The sequence below is a fragment of the Solanum stenotomum genome, chromosome 1 (genome assembly GCF_019186545.1).
Source record: "Solanum stenotomum isolate F172 chromosome 1, ASM1918654v1, whole genome shotgun sequence".
NCBI classification, from domain to species: domain Eukaryota; kingdom Viridiplantae; phylum Streptophyta; class Magnoliopsida; order Solanales; family Solanaceae; genus Solanum; species Solanum stenotomum.
In genome coordinates, this window is record NC_064282.1 from 25,526,359 (window position 1) to 25,547,609 (window position 21,251).

Consider the following 21,251-nt stretch of genomic DNA (forward strand, 5'->3'; position numbering starts at 1 on the left):
TGTTATTTTGATTTCTTTTCGAAATCAAACGACAACTATCTTCATCATGACCTTGGTACATACAATAATTGCAATACAAAGGTAGATTATCATATACAATCTCCTGAAAAACCTCGATCAACTTACAAGATTTTCCATCCACAAACTACAACTTTATACGATTTGGAAGTTTTTCCATTAGATCAAGTATAACCTTGACCCTAGCCATGCTAGGTCTTGACTTGATTTGAGTAGCTTTATCTATAGTTATTGGTTTCCCAACTGCTGATGCTATAGACAATAGAGACTTCTTTGCAAACAAATCTGGAGATAAGTTCGGTAAAGAAATACAAACCATAGCTAACGTCGTTTCCTCCTTAGGGTTATATCCAATGGACCATGGAAAAACCCTACATTGGTGGTCCTCTCCATTGTAGAGAAGATAATTAACTGAGCGAGATAAAGCTAGTACATAATCTTCATATTGATCAAACCTCAACAAAATTTGTCTTGGAGAAAGTAAACCAATTAAACAATTGCCCTTGGTACCAAGATGTTTCGATAAAATTGACCTTAATACGTTCAAATCTGGCGCACCATGGGATAATTTAAACACCACTGCTTGATGTAATTCTTCTTCGATCATAAAGTCTTGCTTTTCCTCTATTGAAAACGTGATAGTAGGTTCTCCATGAATTATTTCGATTGATTTTACGATTGTTTTTGAGTTAATTAGGCAGATTGTTTAGGATTTATAGTATTGGAATTGAAAAGAATGGCGTATGTGGTGGTTTGGGGTGGTGGGGCGGGCTGGACAGCCTCGAAAGAAGGCCGTCCAGTGGCAGTAGCAGCCATGATAGCTGCGCAGCTGCTGCCTATGTAGGATCCACCAGAACCCTAGGTCGGCAGAAAGTTTGCAGAGGTATTAATTCACTTCAGTTTTCCTTGTTATACATCTGAATAGTATATTTGAGTGTATTTTTGTTCACTATTATGCACTTGTATAAATGTATGAGTGTTTTTATAGTATTTCATCACTAGAATGTGTTCATATTAATGTCATACCAATATATTCAAGTGAAAAAATGTCTATAACAAAAGTAATAATATCAATATCTTACAAATAATAGTCAGTAATACAATGAAATTAATGAAGAAGAAAAGATGTTGTAGTACAATCCTTCTTGTTCTTCTTTTTTTTTTTTGGAAAAGATATTGTGTGATTTCATAATTTCATTGATTATGGAAGATTGAGATATTATGCTAAATTACCTTTTTAAAAAGTTGTTATTGCATAATTAATGCACTAGATTAATAATCTCTCCGTCCCTAATTACTTGTCCACTTTTGAGACACACCTAATAAGAAAACATGACATAGTGAGTTTACCATTTTACCCTTATTAATTATGAAGTTGATGAATTAAAAATTTAAGATTTTCAAGAAGTTCTATCTTTTTCAAACTAATTAATTGAGGGTATAATCGGTAAAACAAAATTGTCCTTTTTTGATTTGTCAAAATGGACAAATAAAAAGGAATAACTAAAAAAAAAAAGTGGACAAGTAATTAGGGACAGAGGGAGTATTGTATTTGTATTTGAAATAACTTTGAACCAAAAAAATACATTGAATACATCTAGTAGCAAATAATATTATAGCTATAAATTATAATTAGCAAAAATATAGCTAAGGGGATCTAATATTAGTTAATTCTGAAAATTTCTAAAGCAAATGTCTATTTTGATACCAAATATTAGGTTTAAACTTTGAAATTTGTGAATGCATACTAATTAGTGTCTATCATAGTACCATTGAATATAAACAACAAATAAGTACTAATCAGCTTGAATTTTTGTCATTAGCTATGGCCTATTGTTTTTTTTGTTGTTGTTGTTGTTTAAATGATGTTAATTAATCCCTCTTACTTGAATTTATTTAATATTACAAGAAATAGGAATCTGAAATAAATAAAGCTTAAGTTTAAAAAGAAAAGCCGGCGGGAAGGTTCTCGGAATAATGAAGTGAACAGGCGGGGAAATCTATGTTGCTCACCGCATGAGACACGCCTCCTATATATGTGCTAATCCAAAATGTTTTCACTTATTTTTATTTAAGACTTTATTTCAATTTACCCCTTGATATGTTGAATGAAAATTGGGTTTTTCCTTCCAATAATAGTTATCTACGATAATATATTGAGATGTCAAATAATAATTTAATATAATTAATTTGTTTCTCATTTTGAGCATTAATTGCACCAAGCTAAGCTATCTCAAAAGTTATTTAATGTTAAGAAAGGGACATGTTACTCTAAATAATGTAACCTAAAATGTGATATCCTAAGCTACAAGAAAATTGGTGTTACAAACCTAAATTTGAGAGATTTTTTTTGAAATTATTCCAAAGTTTAAAGATGAATTATTGTCCTAATTAACTCATCAGTTAAAGTAAAAAAAAAAAGAAAACAAAGTTCGTAGAATTGAAATAAAAATAAAATGAAATTGACTATTAAGAAGTGATGAGATGGTTGAAATGCTTTCATTCTTAATAAAAAAAACTTGTATTCGAATTTTTGAAAATAAAGAATTTCTTGAAAGAAAAAGCTTTACCTCATTAGTGAGTCTATTCGGTACAAATTAGGATTAATCGGACCAGTAAACTCGGAATACCAAATGGATAAAAGAAAGAAGAAACTGAAATTGCAACCTATAAATTGATCACCAGCCATCTTACTCCAAATTTATTTTTTAGGTCAAAAGAAAAACCATGAAAGACAAATTTAAACTTTCAGATGGGGCGCCAACTTAAACAAAATAGATAAAATTCCATTTCCCAAGATAGAATTCTACCACATTTATATTTTTGTTATGAGTATCTTCAAGTGTTGACTCACATTTCACATTAAATCCAACTAATTATAAGCTCTGAGCAACATAACGTATCAGTTGTGTATTACGTTTACTCTTTAATTTAATTATTTAAATGCACAAGTGATGAAACCTCCCTTTTTTAGTTGCTAATTAAGTGCCAAAAAGTTAGATTTGCAGTGGCCAAGGTCTCTCAACATTTGACTATTATTTGACACCCATTACCTTAAAATCATTTAGATATATTTCAAGGAAAGCTCTAAGTTGACACTCAATATTGACATGCATTTTTTTTAACCCCAATATTTGTATTGTTTAATATAATCTTTTTTTTAATTAAAAAAAAAAACATCTAGCTAGGGCTATTTCATGGAAAGTTCTAAGTTGTCATCCCAAGGTAACTTTACATCTCATCCAGCCACAAAAATGCATCAACCGACAACATATATAATTATATATATATATAAAAAAAAAATTATTACTGTTATTTATTTTTACAAATGAGGAATATGGTGTTAGGGAAAACTCTATCTTGAAGTATAAGCTAATTAAAGCACTATATCTTTTTCTTTTAAAATTGAATGTTATATTTCTACCCCATGATTACTAATTTCTGCAATAACATTATCAAGCTGTTAACTGGCAAGTGAGTCGTAGTCAAAATTTTAACTCAAGGGTGAAAAATTCTTCAAAATTGTAGTATTACTCTGGTGTGTTTTGTAGCAAGTAGTTCGAGCCAAAAGTAATGAATCCGAGCTTTTAATTAGTGGTGAATAATATATCAAGTACATTACTTTTATGTCACAATAATATGGCAACGGACGATCCAAATGAAAAAAATTTCACCAACTCTTAAATACTCTTAGCAGGATCTGGAGAATGGTTCAACTTCTTACACTAAGCTTTGTCTTGCCATTTTTGCTCTACTTCCCCAACTGGACAAATTATTGATGTCCTTGCTTGAAACAATCTAATATTATGACAAGAAAAGAACCAAAATCACATTAAACTTTTGTATAATATTGTCATGATAAGTAAAATTTCAGTATATAGTACACAAAACATATCATCCGTCATCATTTAAGTTGAACAAACAACAGATGAATGAAAATCAAAACAAGGATTAGAGCGCAAAAAATAGAATAATATGGTTGAATCTAACACCATACTTGTGAAGAAAAACTGAAATGGCCAAACCAGGATTTTCACTAAAGGGTACTCACAATATAAAAAAGTGAACACATATTAAGACAAATGCCCATGTAGTATCCCATTCCTCAGCTATTAAATGTGGCCATTGCAAAAATAAGTCAATTTAGGTCTATGAAGTACACACACCATTCCTCCTTGTTTCTGAAATTCAATCACTTGTCCCTGCCCTTACCTAATCATACCGACTATTTATAATTATACTTAGCAAAATATTGAACACAACTAGATGCCATGTACATCAAGAAGCCTCCTGTCTATATCCTTCTCTTTACAATTATGTAGCTTTCTTTCATCAAGATAATGTCATGACCAAAATATGCTTCTTCCCACAAATTCAAATGTAGCCTTTATGTTCATGCTATTGATGCCGAAACCAAGAAGTTGTCAAGGGTATTCAAAGATTTAATATATATGTATAAAAAGGAAATCTTAGACATATATGTGCAAAATACTTTTCTATTATACATGTTAACCGAGAAATAGAGAGCCAATAATTAACACTAACTATTCATATGTAATGGGGATCATCTTTTTCCTTGTAATCCTTTAGATGAGAGGAAGCCGGAAACTCAATCTTTTTCTGGTTTTGTTGCTGACTCGAGCACAGGTGTATCTAGTGCAAAAGTTGAGCCAGGAAGATAGTTTGGACAGCAAAATTCTCTGATAGTAAGTCCTATGTACCTAACAAATTGAAATTTGTCAACAGTAAGCTAGTGCAAGATATCAAGGGAAGACTCCATGCTGATTAGGGCCCTCATTGATCCTTACCAGTACCAATTTAGATATTATGGCTACAAACTGGCCCCAATTGTGGAGTGCCCTTCCAGGGGCCACTTTCATCACTTACCTGATACTCAACTAGATTTCCTTAATTATGATAACCTATGTTGCTTAGACTCCTTAATAATGTCGATGGGTGTATGTCAAATCCTTCACTAGTGCATTTTTGGAGGATCCCACATGGATGTGACAACATTTTTGAAGAGTCTAAGCAACATAGATGATAACTGGAAAGTCACTCATCCAATCTCCTAAACACTTTGATATGGACTGTAAGCTGTAAAATAGACGAGCAAAAATATGTACTTTGCATCCGACTTCCCACCTCTTGGGGACTTCATATACTGTCAAGATTCAAGAAGTATGTCAGTTTCTCTATCCGCAGCACCCACATCACAGCATTAGAAGACGCCCTACCATTTTTCCTTTCGTACCCCTTACAACCAAGACCATAGCATTCTTTCATAGTGTTTTGCCTTATTAAATGCATAACCAAAAAAAAAGTGATTAAAAGGTAGACTTGAACAACTATTCTGAATCCTTGAAATGTTGCACAGTTGATTCAGTTTTTCTCTTGATCCTTAGCAGAATATATATCAACTAAGCAAAATCTCTGTTTCTTTATTTGTATTTGTGAACTGAGATATCTTATGTTAAAATGCTTTCTGTGCTGCTAACTATACAAACTTTGTGTACTCCAACCGGCTTATATCTAACCTCCCAAATTAATCCTTGCTTTGTTGATCCTACCTGATTAGCATCTATGCCAAAATCCTTAACCCAAACAACTGCATCAACAATTCTCCATTCAGGCCCTGCAAGAATATATATATTCTACCACCCAAACTCTCATAATGACACTCCTAAGTTTCTCAACTCAGTGAATTATGAGCCCGCCCCTCTATCCTACCCCACTTAAATACCAAGTTTTGTTTGCGGCAGAGTTCAAATTTATGATGTGCACGTAATGAGCTGCACTCCTGGGGGACTCCAAGGGTGAGCTACTTAAATTGAACATTTTATCTTCCTCCAAGTGAGATAAATAGTCAAGTTCAGTGTCTCCTTAAGTTTCTACCATCCCTCCAAACCTCTATTTCTCCTCACTATTGTATAAAATCAATCAATATACAGCCATCAAAAGGTCACTACAGAAGCGATATGGAGACACTTCAGCACTGTACTAGTCTAGTAGGTATTTAAATCACAAATTTCCTCTGTTACAGTTGAAGCTGCTGTTTGTTTGACATCTAATACAAAGTAGTGAACATTCAAGGAACTGGATAATCTGACAAGGAGCTCTTCCAAATTAATCAATGATCATTGTACTATCACTCTGACTCTGACAGCCATATCAAAACTTAAAAATGTAGCAAAGGCGATTCAGTTCTTCTCCTGGCTCTATGCAGAACACAACCAAAGATGCATCATCTCTTTTTTTTAATCTTTGATTGTGAAGTTTCGAATAAACATTAAAATGCTTCCTAGCCTATTCCTGTATATAATATCTCCATAATTGATCTCAGGTTCAAATCCCTTGAACCCCAGCAGAGACACAACACTAGGTGATTTGTAAGAAGATTTGTTCTAGCCTTGGTAGATAGAGTTACCTAGTACCTGTTGTTAGTGGGAAGTGGCAGGAATCTCATGGTAAGCTGGCCCAGACACCACATTTATAAAAAAAACAAATATACATCTCCAAAATTCTTGCCTTCTAAATCTTCTCCGGGAAGTTTGATTAGCATTCTATTCCAAATCCCGCAGATAAATACTTCAGAGTCTTACAATCCCAAACAACTGCATGTCAGATTCTGCATTCAGGTGCTAGCTTCTGATACATATTTTGGTAGGTGGCATCGCTTCTAATACTTAAGTCCTGGTTTTATTAACAAAACAGAAACTGTTGAAGTTGGTCACTAGGAGAAATTCTCCCAACAATATGTCAAACCAGTAGTTGAACCTCTCACAAGGCCATACAAGAAAACATTTATCGTTTGAAAATTACAGCAAAGCTCTCACAAAAGCCCTCCTAACTCTCTCCAGGAGTGAGCTACTTAAACATGATTTTCACTTTCCCCATATTTATGTTAACCTAAGATGTCTTCCTACAACGGGAATACAAAAACTGAACCAGTGCCTCATTAAAATTTTCTAATTTCCCTATAACCTTCTATGAGATAAACAGGAGTAAAACTCTCAGTACTCCAACAGTGTTACACAATAGCAAACATGAGGTTTCTGTACTATAGAACTGAAACGGAGACACCTAGGCACCTTACTAGTCTTGCAGGTATTTGAAACATAAATTTCCTCAGCTTCAGTTAAAGCTTCTGGCTATTTGAGAATGCAAGGAACGAAGATTAATGATTAAGTAACCAAAACCATTTGTATAGCAGCTCTTTCGAAGAAACAAATGATCATTTTTATGTCACCTACAGCTAACCACTCTTACACCTAGTACAAATCGCCGTTGACTCCTTATCTCTTGGAATGGTAAATGTTTTGAAGCTTAAATTGGTTAAAATCGTGAAAAAGAATTTCAGTTGTTTAAGCAGTCACCAAATCAAACATGGGTTACTATTAGATACAGTCCACAGAACTATCAAAATAACCAAAGCTTGATAGAGTCCCCATCTCCAACTCTATATACCAAGTCAAATTAGGTTACCCCTTCCTCATTTCCAACCACATAAACAGCACTGCAGCATTACTAACAGTATCAAAGAAAAAAGAAAAATAAAAACTAGAGAAAAATTAACCTCCTATTCCTTAATTATCAATATTATAATTTGGCAAAACAAATACTAACTACCTTAGTCTACCTCCATTGACAAGATTATGTTCCTCTCTACTTCCAAAGAAGTTTCAAATTGAGACTATAAATAGAGATGAAGCTTTTGTGATATACTTATACCAAGTCCAAATCAATTGTGACAGTACACCCACGGACCTAACATACTGGATACACCATTTGATCACACAAATATAGTTCCAAATAATCAGTTACATATCCTTACCATAGTTAGTTGACACCATAAGCTTAAATATTGAATTAAAAAAAAAGAAGAGGAGCTATAGAGCTGAAAATTGGGAATAGAACTGTACGTTAAATTGAAATAGTCATAAGTTTTGGTCAGACTGAGATTGATGAAAATCAGAGTGCTGTTGTTGTTGGGATGATTGAGATTGTAGAAGAGCTTGCTGTGCTTGTGTTTTCTCAAGAAAGGGCTTGAACATGATCTGCAAATTCAGATACCCAAATGCTACCGCACCAATTACTACTAACGCAGATCTAAAAGTTTTCATTTTTGTCGTATCCCTCATTCTTCCTCCTTCTACCGCTGCTTTCACCTCCGAGCTGATTCTTGATTTTGAGTTTTGGGCGTTTTTGTTTCTTAAGTCCCTATCTTAATAATTAAAAAAAAAAAGATCAAATGTTAATCAAACTAAAAATTCTTTTTTAATATTTTTGTATTTAGTTAAAAATTCTTCTATATTTTTCTTACTTTATTGATTACACGAAGTAAATATTAGTACAACTTATAAAGAATCGTCACTTTTCTTGAATCGATTTTATAACCACTTTAAATTAAAAAAATTCATGATACCAAATAGTTGACTAACTATAATCTTTATTAAATTCCTTTCTTTTCATTTTACTTAACACCTTTCAAGAAATTACTTTTATTTACTAAATTATTCTTACTTATGTGCTTTAGAAAGATAAGTTTGTACTTTGTCCAATGTTACTTGTGTAATTACTTAATCAGTTTGGATATTTCCAATTTTCGTTTTCTATTCGGATTGGTTGAATTAGATTTTCTTTGGTTTAATTTTAGATATTTCAATTTTTCGTTTTGACTTTTGAGCCTTTAAGACAGACTTTAACAATTAACAACCTCAATTTATCTAATAATTTATTCTTTAGAATTTATACTGTTAATAAGAATTAAAATCATCTTACTGCCCATATCGTGTAATTTTATATTTGATTTAATACTATAATAGGTAATTTCTTGGACATATGAAATTTCAACTTATTAGTATTTATAATACTAGGACTAAGTAATATGTATACAATTTTTGATTTTTGAATATCCTAAAATCTGTCTTACTGATACAATCCCAAATTCATTTATTTCAAAAATAAAATTTGATATCCAAAAAAAATAAAATAAAATTTCGATTTAACAATAAAAAGATTGAAGGGTGCAATATCTCCCAATAAGAATTTTAGAGGGGCAAAATAGAAGTCTTATATCTTTCCAGAGAGCCAACACAAGAACACTTGTGCTGAAGTGTAGAAAATTGGTCATCTTCATCCTCTCCGATAATTCATCAGAGGTAAGTATGCATAACCCATTTCGTAGTTTCCATCAATTCTCAATCTTTCACTTGTAAGTAATCAATTTCAGCTATCGGTTGCCATTAGTGACTGATAAGGGTAAGCTTTGGTTTTGCCAATGCGTATATGATTCGAAATTTCTCAGTGGAAGATGCATATTTCTTTGTATTGGAGTAAAATGGTCCCGAATAGAGCGGAATGGATATAGAAAAATTGTATAGCTGATACCAGCTAGTCTGGATTGGCGTAGTTGATTGATATAATAAGTAGTATATATCTGTCTTAACTTACAGCATTACAAATTCTAGTCTACTACATTTATTTCAAGAAATCAAACTGGAATCTTCATTTTATTTCGTCAATTTTGAGTAATAACTTCAGAAGTCAAGTTTCTTTCAATTTGGTCAAAATTAATGGTTTTGGCGGTGTTTCTATGTAAATGATAATTAGGAAGAAGAAAAATAGCGCCATTGCAATAGTTGCAAGAAAATTTACTTACATAATCTCATTTTTAAAAATTTTTGCTTCCAAATAATTTGGGGTTTAATCCCGCAAAGATGATATATCTTTGGCTTGCATATTCCATAAATGAATATTACCTCTTGATGATTTGAGATTAATTAATCTTCCACCGGCAGATAACTTAAAGCTGGCTTACTCTGCGGCTGTCAGCAGGAGGCAGCAGTTCTTGATAAGGTGTTTGGGAGGTTCTACTAAGAAGAAAAACTTCAATTTTCAGAGTATTAGAATGCAATCTGTAATGAGTAGTGGGCCAAGCTTGGAGGCCGACTCTGTCAGCATTTTGAGATCAATAATTCCGGGTCTTGAATCAACTAAGCATAAAGGCCAAGCGGGTAAAACTTCTTTTTGACTCCTATTAATTTGTATTGAAATGCTTACCCTGGATCTATATGTTTAAAGCATTAGAGAGTTAACACTTTTATTTATTTAGTGATGTCTTTACATGCACCCTTATTTGTGGGTCATATTCCTTTTTGTTGGCGTATGATGGAGCTAAGACCTGGGTGAGGATAGTGGGAGGATACTCAGAGCTCTTTCCAGTCGTGATGGGGTTGATCCAGGGGTCACTGGTCAGCGCTGAGTCTGTTTCTGTTTGCCTTGGTGATAGATGAATTGAAACGTCATATCCAATGTGAGGTGCAATGGTGCATGTTATTTATAGATGACATAGTACAGATTAACGGGACCCGGGATGGAGTTAACGCTAGGCTGGAGGTTTGGAGGCAAACCTTGGAGTCTAAAATATTGTGGTTTAGGCGCAGGACCAAAACTGAATACTTGGAGTGCAAGTGTAGTGTCGTAACGCGTAAGGCTGCCATGGAAGTGAGGCTTGGCACATAGGCCGTCCTCAGGAAAGAAAGTTTCAAGAATCCTTGGTCTTTAATCTAAGGAAATGGAGAGATCAATGATGATGTCACACATCGTATAGATGGGGGATGGAAGAAATGGAGTCTCGCATGGGGGCCTGTGTGATAAGAAGGCCACTTCAACTTAAAGGTAAGTTCTATATAGTGGTGCTTAAGTCAACTATGTTGTATGGGCTGAGTGTTATCCAGTTAAGTGCTCTCATGTCCAAATGACAAGGGTTGCACAAATGAGGATGCTGAGGGGAATATGTGGATATACTAGGAGATAAAGATTAGAAATGAAGAATCAAGGCAAGATAGAACTGACCTCGTGGTAGACACCATGAGAAAGTGAGATTGAGATAGTTCAGGTATGTGAAGTAGAGAGGCGTGGAGGCCCCAATGAGGTGGTGTGAGAGGTTGGCACTGGTGGGTGTAAGAAGATATAGAGGTTGACATAAGATGTATTGAACAGAGGTGATTAGATAGGATATATGGCACATCTTTAGCTTACTGAGGTCACAACCTTAGGTAGGCGGATATAAAGGTCACAGATTATAATAGAAGGCTAGTAGGTACTGAGTGTTGTCTCACTTTACAGTGAGATAGGCTTGGTGCACATACCTGATTCTCCTTTAATACTGGTAGTATTGGTAGTATTCATGTATTTTCTTGTCCCTCGATTTTTGTTACTACCGATTATTTCTTGTGCTTTGGTTATCGCATTATTTTGTTGTTGTTACTGTTCTTTTTAATGAATGTCGTGTAATGCTTCCTCTAACATTTGTTATGTCTTCTTTACTTCTGTATGTTTTTGATATGCATTACCTGTGCTAGGGGTCTTCCAAAAACAACCTCTCTTCTTCCAAGAGGTAGGGTTAAGGTCTGCATACATTCTACCCTGACCTCACGGCCTCACCTGTGGTATATTGGGATTACACCGAGTATGTTATATTTTTTTTAGTCGGCCAAAACATGGATATCCTTTATAATTGGTGGCAGGACGACTCAAATTCATAACCTTTTCCGGCTCCAATAGCATGTTGAATTGTGTGAAATGCTTCATTTGAAAGTTTGAACTGGTCTTTTTGTTATTTTCTTCGTGTGATTCTTTCTTCTTGGTTGCTTTGGTTGTATTGAGAATTCTCTCCCTTTAAAATTTTAAATAGTTAGGAGGGAACACTTTTATTTATTTAACTATGTTTTAATACTTCTATTTATCAATTAAAACATAATTCTTGTCATATTAATTTGATTATATTAGCTGGGGTCCTTGGGGAGTAACCATGAGTTCTATTTGGACTTAAGAAAGGGGAAGAATTTGCCCCAGGTTCTGTTTCCAAAAATTTGGAGTGTCAATTTCTCTCCAGTATTTTGATGCTACTGAACTTTGCTGAAAGTTTTTTATGCTGAGTAATACAATTAATCAAGTCCTTTATAGATTTTGGTCTGTCACAATTATTTGCGTTTTCTTTATTTATGCTATTTGGTGAATTCCATCCAATTTCAATATCCGATCTGGTCTCAGCTCGAGGCAACTTGTACCAAATTGCATTTAGTCTTTTGATGAATTTGAAGTCTTTATCTCTGCAACAACTGCCTCAGATCCCACTTTTGGGATTACACTGTGTATGTTGTTGAATCTCTGCAACAGCTGGAGGTTTGAGGCAATGCCTTGGACCTTCAGGTGTACCCTTTATGCCTCAATTCCTTTGTAGAAGTAAGAAATAAAGTTTGATCTCAGCTCGAGTTGTAACAGAACTTTATTGAGTTTCTATATTTACAGAGTGAGTTTTGACACATAAATATGTATCTATTTTATCAGACGAAGTTCATTGATGATTGCCATTTTAACTGATCTTTGTGTATCAAAATGTAGTATTCTCACTTTATCCCCTCCCATTATCTTTAGAGAAAGGTGTAAACTTTATACATTCTATGACTACTTCATAGTTTTATGAATTTTGATGTTTGGAAATACCAGAAAAGATAAGATTAACAAAAATTTGTATGGCTAATATAGTGCCCATCAGAATTGAACTGTGTCGCTTATGTTTTCCTGTTTTGTGTGTCTGAAAATTTTCTGAGTAATGGCATTTTTAACAGAAAGAAGCATGACTTTGATCATTGAGCTTCACAAAAATTTGAACTTTTCTGCCTATGATGTTCCCTTTATGGTGCTTTTGCTAAATTCTGAGCTCTGTTTCCCAATCAGGGAAGATAGCTGTTGTTGGTGGCTGTCGAGAATACACTGGTGCACCCTACTTCTCTGCAATTTCAGCCTTAAAGATTGTTAGTTCTTTACATGGCTTCTTTACTTTTCGTCAAATTCTCTCTTCTCCTCCTCACTCCCCACACCGTCCCAGTGGAAAATAAAACATCCTTTTTCAGTATCAAATTATTTAAATTTACTACAACTCAAATGTTTGATTATGCAATTATATCAGAGACCTTTTATGACATGGGTATTCGCCTGTTTGACAGGGTGCAGATTTATCTCATGTATTCTGTACTAAAGATGCTGCTCCTGTAATAAAAAGCTATAGTCCTGAGTTAATTGTGCACCCTATTTTAGAAGAGTCCTACAGTATCAGGTGAGTCTTTGTTACGAAATTACTCTAAGTGCACATTCTTAGCGTGTTTTTTTAGTTTCCATAATTGAAGCATCATAAATTTAATTATGAGGGTGCTGACATTGACCAAAGGATTCTTCCAGGAGTGAGGAGAAAAGTTCCATATCAGCTAAAGTGATTGCTGAGGTTGAGAAGTGGATGGAGAGGTTTGATTGTCTTGTTGTTGGTCCAGGCCTTGGAAGAGATCCGTTTCTCCTGGTGTGCTTTTTTAACTCAAGACCTTCTAGCCTTACACCTGATGAAGTGATGGTTGTGTGTTCATAGTGTTCAGTTGCCACAAATACTTTGTTTTAATCACTCATTCGCCTAATTTTGGGAGGTTTAAAATTAATTTAATGCTTATTTGCTGTCAAATGCTGCTAACTATAACAAATGCTACTCCGTTGCTCTGTTCCAAACATCATGATCTCGAGTATGCTTAATGTTTACTCACTTCTCTGACTGAATCTGTCCTTTCTACTGCATAAATGGTTCACTCTCTTTGTTTTTCCAATAATGAGAAACCAGTGACTTCATCTTCGTAATGAGCCTATCTTTGTGTTCATCTAGCTAAAGGCAAATATTTGGCAATACTGTCATGGTAGGGGATTCTGGTCTTCTGTACACAAGGAAAAACTGACTTCTTGGTGTCATTTGTCACATTTTCCTATTTCCTGGCCTTCTCTTTAGCTGATATGAATAACTACTACTTGAAAAGGCAAATGTATGTCTTTTGTAAATATCAATCTGGTTTGTTTCAATTCTCTGTTTGCCTTAAACAAATATCATTGCAAGGTAAAATATTGAAAGTCTATGTAACTTTGTGGGTCCAGGAATATTAAGGGTAGTACATGATCATGAAAAGTTGGAATTTTAGAAACATACAAATATATCAGTTTTATGTATTATGCCATTATGTCCTGAAAGAAAACATGATTATCATTGAACATGAGTTGGAGCAACTATTTAAAGCCCTCACAATTTATTTGGTTTCTGTGGACCCAAAATATGCTTGTGATCCAAATTCATCTAATTTGTCCTGTGCACTCCGATACAGTTAAGAGTAACTCACCACTTTTAAGCTTTTATGCTACCAAAAAATAATTAAAAAATGGGCCACCTAAGGCCTAAGTAAGATACCATTAATGCTACCAGTAAGTATCATTTCAGAAATTTCTTGCATTAGATGGAACTATATACAACAACAACAACATACCCGGGGTAATCCCATAGCCGTGGTCTGGGAGGGTAAAGTGTATGCATACCTTCCCCTACCTTTGTGGAGGTAGAGAGGTTGTTTTCGAAAGACACTCGGCTTGAGTAACGCAAATCATGTTAGTTAAAAAGAAAAATATAGAAGTAAAGTGTACATAGCAAACAATAGGGAAAGCATAACATAATATTCAGAAAACAAGGAGGAATAACGATAACCAAATAATGCGATAACCAAAGCACAAGTAATGACGAGGAGTAACAAAATTCATAGGACATGCAACTATGAGGAAAATGCTACTACTACTGGTATGAGCGGGGAAACAGGTATAGTGCTCCAAACTACAACCAAGCTTATTCCATTGGGAAAGCGAGACAATGCTCAACTACCTACTAACCTTCTATCCTAATTTGCGACCTCCATAATCTCCTATCTAAGGTCATTCCTTGATAAGTTGAAGATGCGCCATGTCCTGTCTAATCACCTCTCCACAATACTTTTGTGGCTTACCTCTACTTCTCTTCGAACCCACCACAACCAACCTCTCACACCTCTTCACTGGAGCATCTGTGTATCTCCTCTTCACATGCCTAAACCATCTCAGTCTCGCTTCTCCCATCTTGTCCACCACAGAGGCCACTCCCAAGTCCCACCTTGTTCCAGATATCTTCATTCCTAATCTTATCTCTCTTAATATGCCCATACATCCACCTCAACATCTTCATTTCTGTCGCTCTCATCTTTTGAACATGAAAGTTCTTAACTGGCTAACACTCCCCATACAACATAGTCGGCCTAACCACTACTCTGTAGAACTTACATTTAAGTTTTTGTAGTACATTCTTATCAGACGGCACCCGGAGGCGAGCCTCCATTTCACCCACCTCACACCATTATGATGCATGACATCGTCATCAATCTCGCCATTGCCTTGAATTAGAGCCCGTTTGGATTTGCTTGTTTTAGGTGTTTTTATGTCAAAATGCCTCTGAAGTACTTTTGTAGTGTTTGGGTAATATAAAAAAGTACTTTTAAGCATTTGTTTTTAAGCCAAAAGTCATAAGTTGGAAATCCTAGCTCATGACTTTTGGCTTACAAGTCATAAGCTATAAGTCCATCCAAATAGGCTCTTAAAGACCCATGATACTTCAAATATATGTGCAGAAAATCTCCCTTTTCTCCTCCTTTTATGCTTTCACTTTCTTTTGTGGGTTCTTTTGGTACAACTGGATTTTAATTACATGTATATTCTTCCAGGATTGTGTAAGTAATATCATGAAGCATGCAAGAGAGCGCAATGTCCCAATGGTTATAGATGGGGTATGATGACACTGATATATTGTGAGCTAATTCTCTGAGATATTCCATATGGCGTTACTCTCTTGATACGCCATCCGGTGGTCTTTGTTTTATCAGGATGGGCTTTATCTCGTGACTAATTGTCTTGAGCTGGTTAGTGGTTATCCCTTAGCGGTGCTGACTCCAAATGTGAATGAGTATAAACGGCTTGTTCAGAAAGTACTAAATTCTGAGGTAAATGACGAAAATGGAACCGATCAGTTGTTGTCTCTTGCAAAAGGGTGAGCTTTTTAATCCATAATCTCATCTTTGCCTGCTGTTTGTCCTCTTAAATTTGCTAGTGACAATGATTTAGTAGACATCCAAAGTTACATGATCTTTAAGTATTGCCTGCCAATTATTCTGTTCCTTCAAGGTCATGGTTATATGTTAAAAGCTGTGTGTCAAGACCTAGTTTATACCGTACAAAACTACTACTCCACTAGAGTGTAAAAGATGGCATTATATGTTTAATAGAATAAAGAGGAAGCCTGGTGAAGAACTTACTGACTCTTGCTTAAGAAAAAGTGGAGGTGACTTCTCATGCTTGTCAGGCAATGAGGGTAGACCAAAAGCATAAAATCGCCCCAGCCGCCTTTTCAAATTTTCCCTCCCTTGAGGAAGAAATGACTTATGCACCTCCTAGTAACTTCTTTTCAGGTTGGTGTGTGAAATAGGATTTATATCATATAACTCTGAGTTTATTCACAGGGATATGACAAGTAGTTGAGAAATAAGATTACCAACTCGGAGATCTAGGTTCAAATGACAACATTTAGGATGATCTATTTGCTTTTGTCAGGTGGCTGTTAGTGGATTAGTCGAGCTGTGCATAAGTTGGTCTGGATATACCATTATCCACAGGAAAAAAGCTGGGTTCTAGAAACTTGAGATTTATCTTGTAAAAAAGATTCTTTCTGTTTAAGAACAGTCTGCCAATTATTCTGTTCCTTCAAATTCATGGTTATATGTTAAAAAGCTGTGTGTCGAGACATATTTTATACCTTACAAATCTTCAACTCTTTTAGAGTACAAAAGATGACATTATATGTTTAATAGACTATAGAGGAAGCCTGCTGAAGAACTTACCGACCCTTGCTTGAGAAGAAGTGGAAGTGACTTCTCATGCTTGTCAGGCAATGAGGGTAGACCAAAAGCATAAAATGGCCCCAGCCGACTCTCGGATTTTCCCCTCCCTTGAGGAAGAGATGACAATGCACCTCCTAGTAACTTTGTTTCAGGTTGGTGTGTGAAATAGGATATATATCATATAACTCTGGGTTTATTCACAGGGGTATAAGAATTGGTTGGGAAATAAGATTACCAACTCAGAGATCCAGGTTCAAACAACAACATTTAGGATGATCAGGTGGATTAGTCGAGTTGTGGTCTGGGTATATCATTATCCCCAGAAAAGAAAATTGGGTCGTAGAAACTTGAGATTTATCTTGTAAAAGATAAACTCTTGATATTATCCTGCTAGATTTTTGCTGATTTTGCAAATGTGTAACAGACTATAGTGGAGTCTCAAAAAGTAAAGCCATTGGAGACCCTAGGATTTTGGTCTAGTGGTAAGAGTGCAATGCGCGACATGTGGGTTATGCGCACGTTATGGGTTCTAGCCCTGTCACAAACAAAAACTTAATATTTAAGTGGAGGAGGTTAGAGGGGTGGCCCAATATCAACCGAGTTTCAAACCGTGTGCCGCTGGTGTCTGGCATTTCTTGGTTATAAAAAAGTAAAGCAATTCAGATTTATAAATACACGGTTGAGAGGTCTGCAACCACTATAGCATTTTCCTCTAGTTTGGATCTGATTTATGAGGATGTACATGTAACTATCTTTCTCTTTGCCAGTTTATAGCTGTCAAGATTCATCTCATTGGATTTATCACTTTTATTACTAGTGTTGTAATGGGTAACATATTTGTTTGATCAGGATTGGTGGTGTTACAATCTTGCGGAAAGGGAAATCGGACTTTGTCAGCGATGGTAAAACAGGTAGTGATTTTTCTTTGTTAATGGCCTTTTGCAGATGATTTAATCATTTGGATTGCATAGATCAGTAATTTGCTGGTGGATGAACAAGCCTTTTGTGCTTCCGGTATGAGTTCCACCTGCATATTTTCATGATGCGCAAAAAGTTGAGACTCCTGCTTTCATTATTCAGAGGAGGAGAATATCTAGTCTATTTTCTACTTAACTCAGTTATGAGACTTATACTAATATGAGGAAATGATCATGTAGGACTTATATTTTTATAGGGACTTTCAAGCTGTAAATCTGAATCTTTATTGTGAAAGTAACTACTCGGACATGCTAATAAACTGATGCTCAGTCAATGTAAGCATATTTTAAAAAGATTTTCAGTAGTATTGGATATTTCTTTTCCATTTTGATTTGAAATGAAGCATCAGGTTAGAAACAGATGAAGTTTTTCCATTACTTTCTAAAGTGCCTTAGATTCTGGGGAAGAACATTTAACCATAAGGTTGGGTACATGGTTAGGCCCCACTTCTTCTATGAGATTATTTTAAAATTACTTGTACTCATAAGACAGCCTTTTCACAATCTTCTAGCCTAAGTTTATTGTGTTGAAAAAAAAGATATGGCTTACGGAGCCTAGGAAAATTTTGAGAAAAGATGAACTCAGGGACCAATTTAAGTTTCAATGTTGAATGCTGTTTACTAAGGCTATTATTAGAAAAAACCATCCTTCAATAGTGGCTTGAGTTTGATGTTGGGTTGTTACAGATCTATTATGCTGCTTTTAGTGCTTCTGGCGTATTTGCAACATCACATCTTCATATGAAGAAAATTGCATCTAGTATTGTGCTCTATACCTATGTGATGGGTCATTATCTGAACTTTGCAGCGCTAGATTTGTTTATTGAGGATGATGCACCATTCACTGTGCTTTATTTTAAGGAATTCCTGGGCAAACTATCAATCCTAGAGTTCCCAGTATTAAAAGGATATAGGCAACATTTTCACTATTGATATGTTGTCTTCCATTTTTTTCTATAGTTTGATGGAATGGATATAGTTGGTGTATTGCATGTATAAATGCTGACTCTAATTACGTCAAATGCTTAGATGCATCTTTCAGCTTCTATGTTTGAATTAAAAAAGATACGCAACACCAACAGATGTTGTCTATGATTACAATATACTCCTTAAGTGATGAGCTCAAGAGAAGCAAGGTTTATGGAATGGTTACTTCAATATTTTTGGAAGTCACAAGCTAACTAGCGATATGTGATATGCAGCTTGTGCAGTGAGTATTTATGGTTCTCCACGGCGCTGTGGTGGACAGGGTGACATACTTTCAGGAAGGTAATTATATGTTCTACCATACATATGGGTTACCATTTTCAGTGTAGTTTAATCAATTATAATTATAACATGTTATTTGTCTGACTCTCCAGGTTCTCCACAATTACTATAGACGTATGTATTATTTATATTTCTTGTCAGTGCATAAAAAGAATTTGAATTCTATACATTTATATTCATAAGTAGAATGCAACTTCACAGTTCTGGCCAACTATAACTTGCATCCCCTGCTTACTCTCTTCTATGCAACTGTATTAGTTAATCTCGCTACGTAAATGGGCAGTGTTGCAGTGTTCCTATCCTGGGCCCGCCAGTGTGCAGCTAAAGAGGAGGTAAGCATGAATCCAACCATACTAGGATGCGTTGCTGGATCTGCTTTACTGAGGTACGCAGCATCTATGGCGTTTGACAACAAGAAAAGGTCTACACTCACCGGTGATATCATCGAATGCTTGGGAAGAAGGTAGGAGTTTCTTGCATCCTTTTATTCAGTGTTGAGAACATTGGCTCCAACTTGCACTTTTCTCTTCTCAGTTTGCAGGAAATATGCCCAGTCTAGTAGAAACTTAATGGGGGGTTTTCTTGGAAGCACAGCACTTCTACTCTACTTGAAGAAGCAGTTCAATGGCAAAAGACTAAAGGGGGGGAAAAGAACAGAAACCACAAGTAGAAAAACTTAGTCTCTTTTGATGCTAATAAGACTGAGGTGTGAATAAAGACTCCATATTGCAGTTATTAAGTGTGTTCTCTGATTTACTAAATAATCATAGGCTTTTTGCTTTTTTGGGCATTGATTTAAGTGTTATCCAGCAGTGAAGGAGGGAGATGAGATTCAGAATACATTATTAGCTCCAACTAAACTATGTTAATCCTAGGTCATGCCATTGCTTGCTAGATAGTCTGGTACCATACTAGCCTCTCGGTAAATATGGTACACTTGTGATCCATGACCCATTGCCTCGAGTAGGAACCTGCAATCATTCAACATACGTTAATGCATTTCGTGTTTAATCTTTTCCGTTAAGAAATTATACAGGAATTTCTTTTTAAAATGAATTTATTGGATTAGTTTATCAATAATCTCTTCCTGGTTCTACGCCATTGGTTATTCTTTTCTTTTCTTATTTGTAGAGAAAAGGAAGGAAAAACAGATTTTTAGATCCAGTTATGCTAAATTTGCTATGATGAAGTTATAAATTTGAGTTGAACACACTTAAAATAACCATAATTAGTTGCTCTCTTCCAATTTATCTTCAAGAGTTCTCTAAATTAATGAATTAATATTGTCTAGTTATCATTGCTTCCAAGTGAAGGGCTGTCCAGTGATCATTGCTTCTAAAATTAATAATTAAAGAAGAGGTTGCATAGACCCAAGATTTGAGAAAGATGGGAGCCCGTTATTATTATTTTTAACATAGTGACAAAGAATGGACGACCCTCTGTCCTCTAACATGCAAGCAAATGACACAAGAATTCGCTTTTTGTCTGAAAAACAACCGTTTGATGGGGACCGCAAGTGTGTTTGGTATGAAAGGAAATATTTTTCCATGATTTAAATTAAATGTTTTTCAAATAAACTTATTTTTTTAGATTAAGAAAAATGACTTCTGTACGTAAAGTAAAAAAAATATTTTTTAAACCTCTCTTTTAACCTCACCACCGACCCTAACTCGAGACCAATGATTTGACCTCAACCGAATTTCAAATTGGGTTGGGTCTCAAGTCGGGGTTAGGAGTTAGGACCTAACTCAGGATTAGGAATCCAGTCCCAAATCGAGGTTAGATCTTGTGTTCCGAGTCTTTGGAAAGAGTTGGGGTCAAGAGTTTGTTTGAGAGTTGGGTCAAGGTTGGAGTTGGGTTTGAGGGCCCGATCAGTCTGGAGTTGTGTTAAGAGGGTCGAGTCTCGAGTCAGACCATGGGTAGAGGTTACCGTCTCAAGTCTCTAGTCGAAACCTAGGTTGGGGCAGGAGTCAAGTCCTGAGTCAAGATCGAGTCTCGAATCAAACGCCAAGGTCATGAATTGGGGGCTCGAGTTGGAAGCTGGGTCCCTAGTCATGGTCGGCATAGAAAGACTAGGTCCCAAGTCAAGGTAGGGACTAACTCCTAACCCAAGACCCGAAACTCAGCCCTCGAACTAGACCCCAACCCTAACCCAGGACCCAACTCCCAATTCGGGATCCGATCCTCAACTCATGATTATAGTAGT

General features: G+C 35.4%; 1 protein-coding gene across 1 annotated transcript; it reads left to right on the plus strand.

The window, feature by feature from the left end:
- The first annotated feature begins 9,097 nt into the window (after positions 1-9,097).
- LOC125869960 (ATP-dependent (S)-NAD(P)H-hydrate dehydratase) lies at positions 9,098-20,097 on the plus strand. Its single transcript, XM_049550345.1, has 11 exons — positions 9,098-9,179; positions 9,819-10,034; positions 12,763-12,839; positions 13,032-13,141; positions 13,264-13,378; positions 15,630-15,692; positions 15,789-15,952; positions 17,649-17,710; positions 18,979-19,045; positions 19,329-19,508; positions 19,580-20,097. The coding sequence occupies exons 2-11, from the start codon at positions 9,929-9,931 to the stop codon at positions 19,602-19,604; spliced, it is 969 nt and encodes a 322-aa protein (XP_049406302.1). The 5' UTR covers positions 9,098-9,179; positions 9,819-9,928; the 3' UTR covers positions 19,605-20,097.
- The last annotated feature ends 1,154 nt before the right edge of the window (positions 20,098-21,251 follow it).

Coding starts and splice junctions, on each gene's coding strand:
- LOC125869960 (XM_049550345.1), top strand. CDS start 9,929: ATGCAATCTGTAATGAGTAGTGGGCCAAGCTTGGAGGCCGACTCTGTC. Junction 10,035..12,762: donor TAAGCATAAAGGCCAAGCGG/GTAAAACTTCTT, acceptor TTTCCCAATCAG/GGAAGATAGCTGTTGTTGGT. Junction 15,693..15,788: donor TCCCAATGGTTATAGATGGG/GTATGATGACAC, acceptor TTGTTTTATCAG/GATGGGCTTTATCTCGTGAC.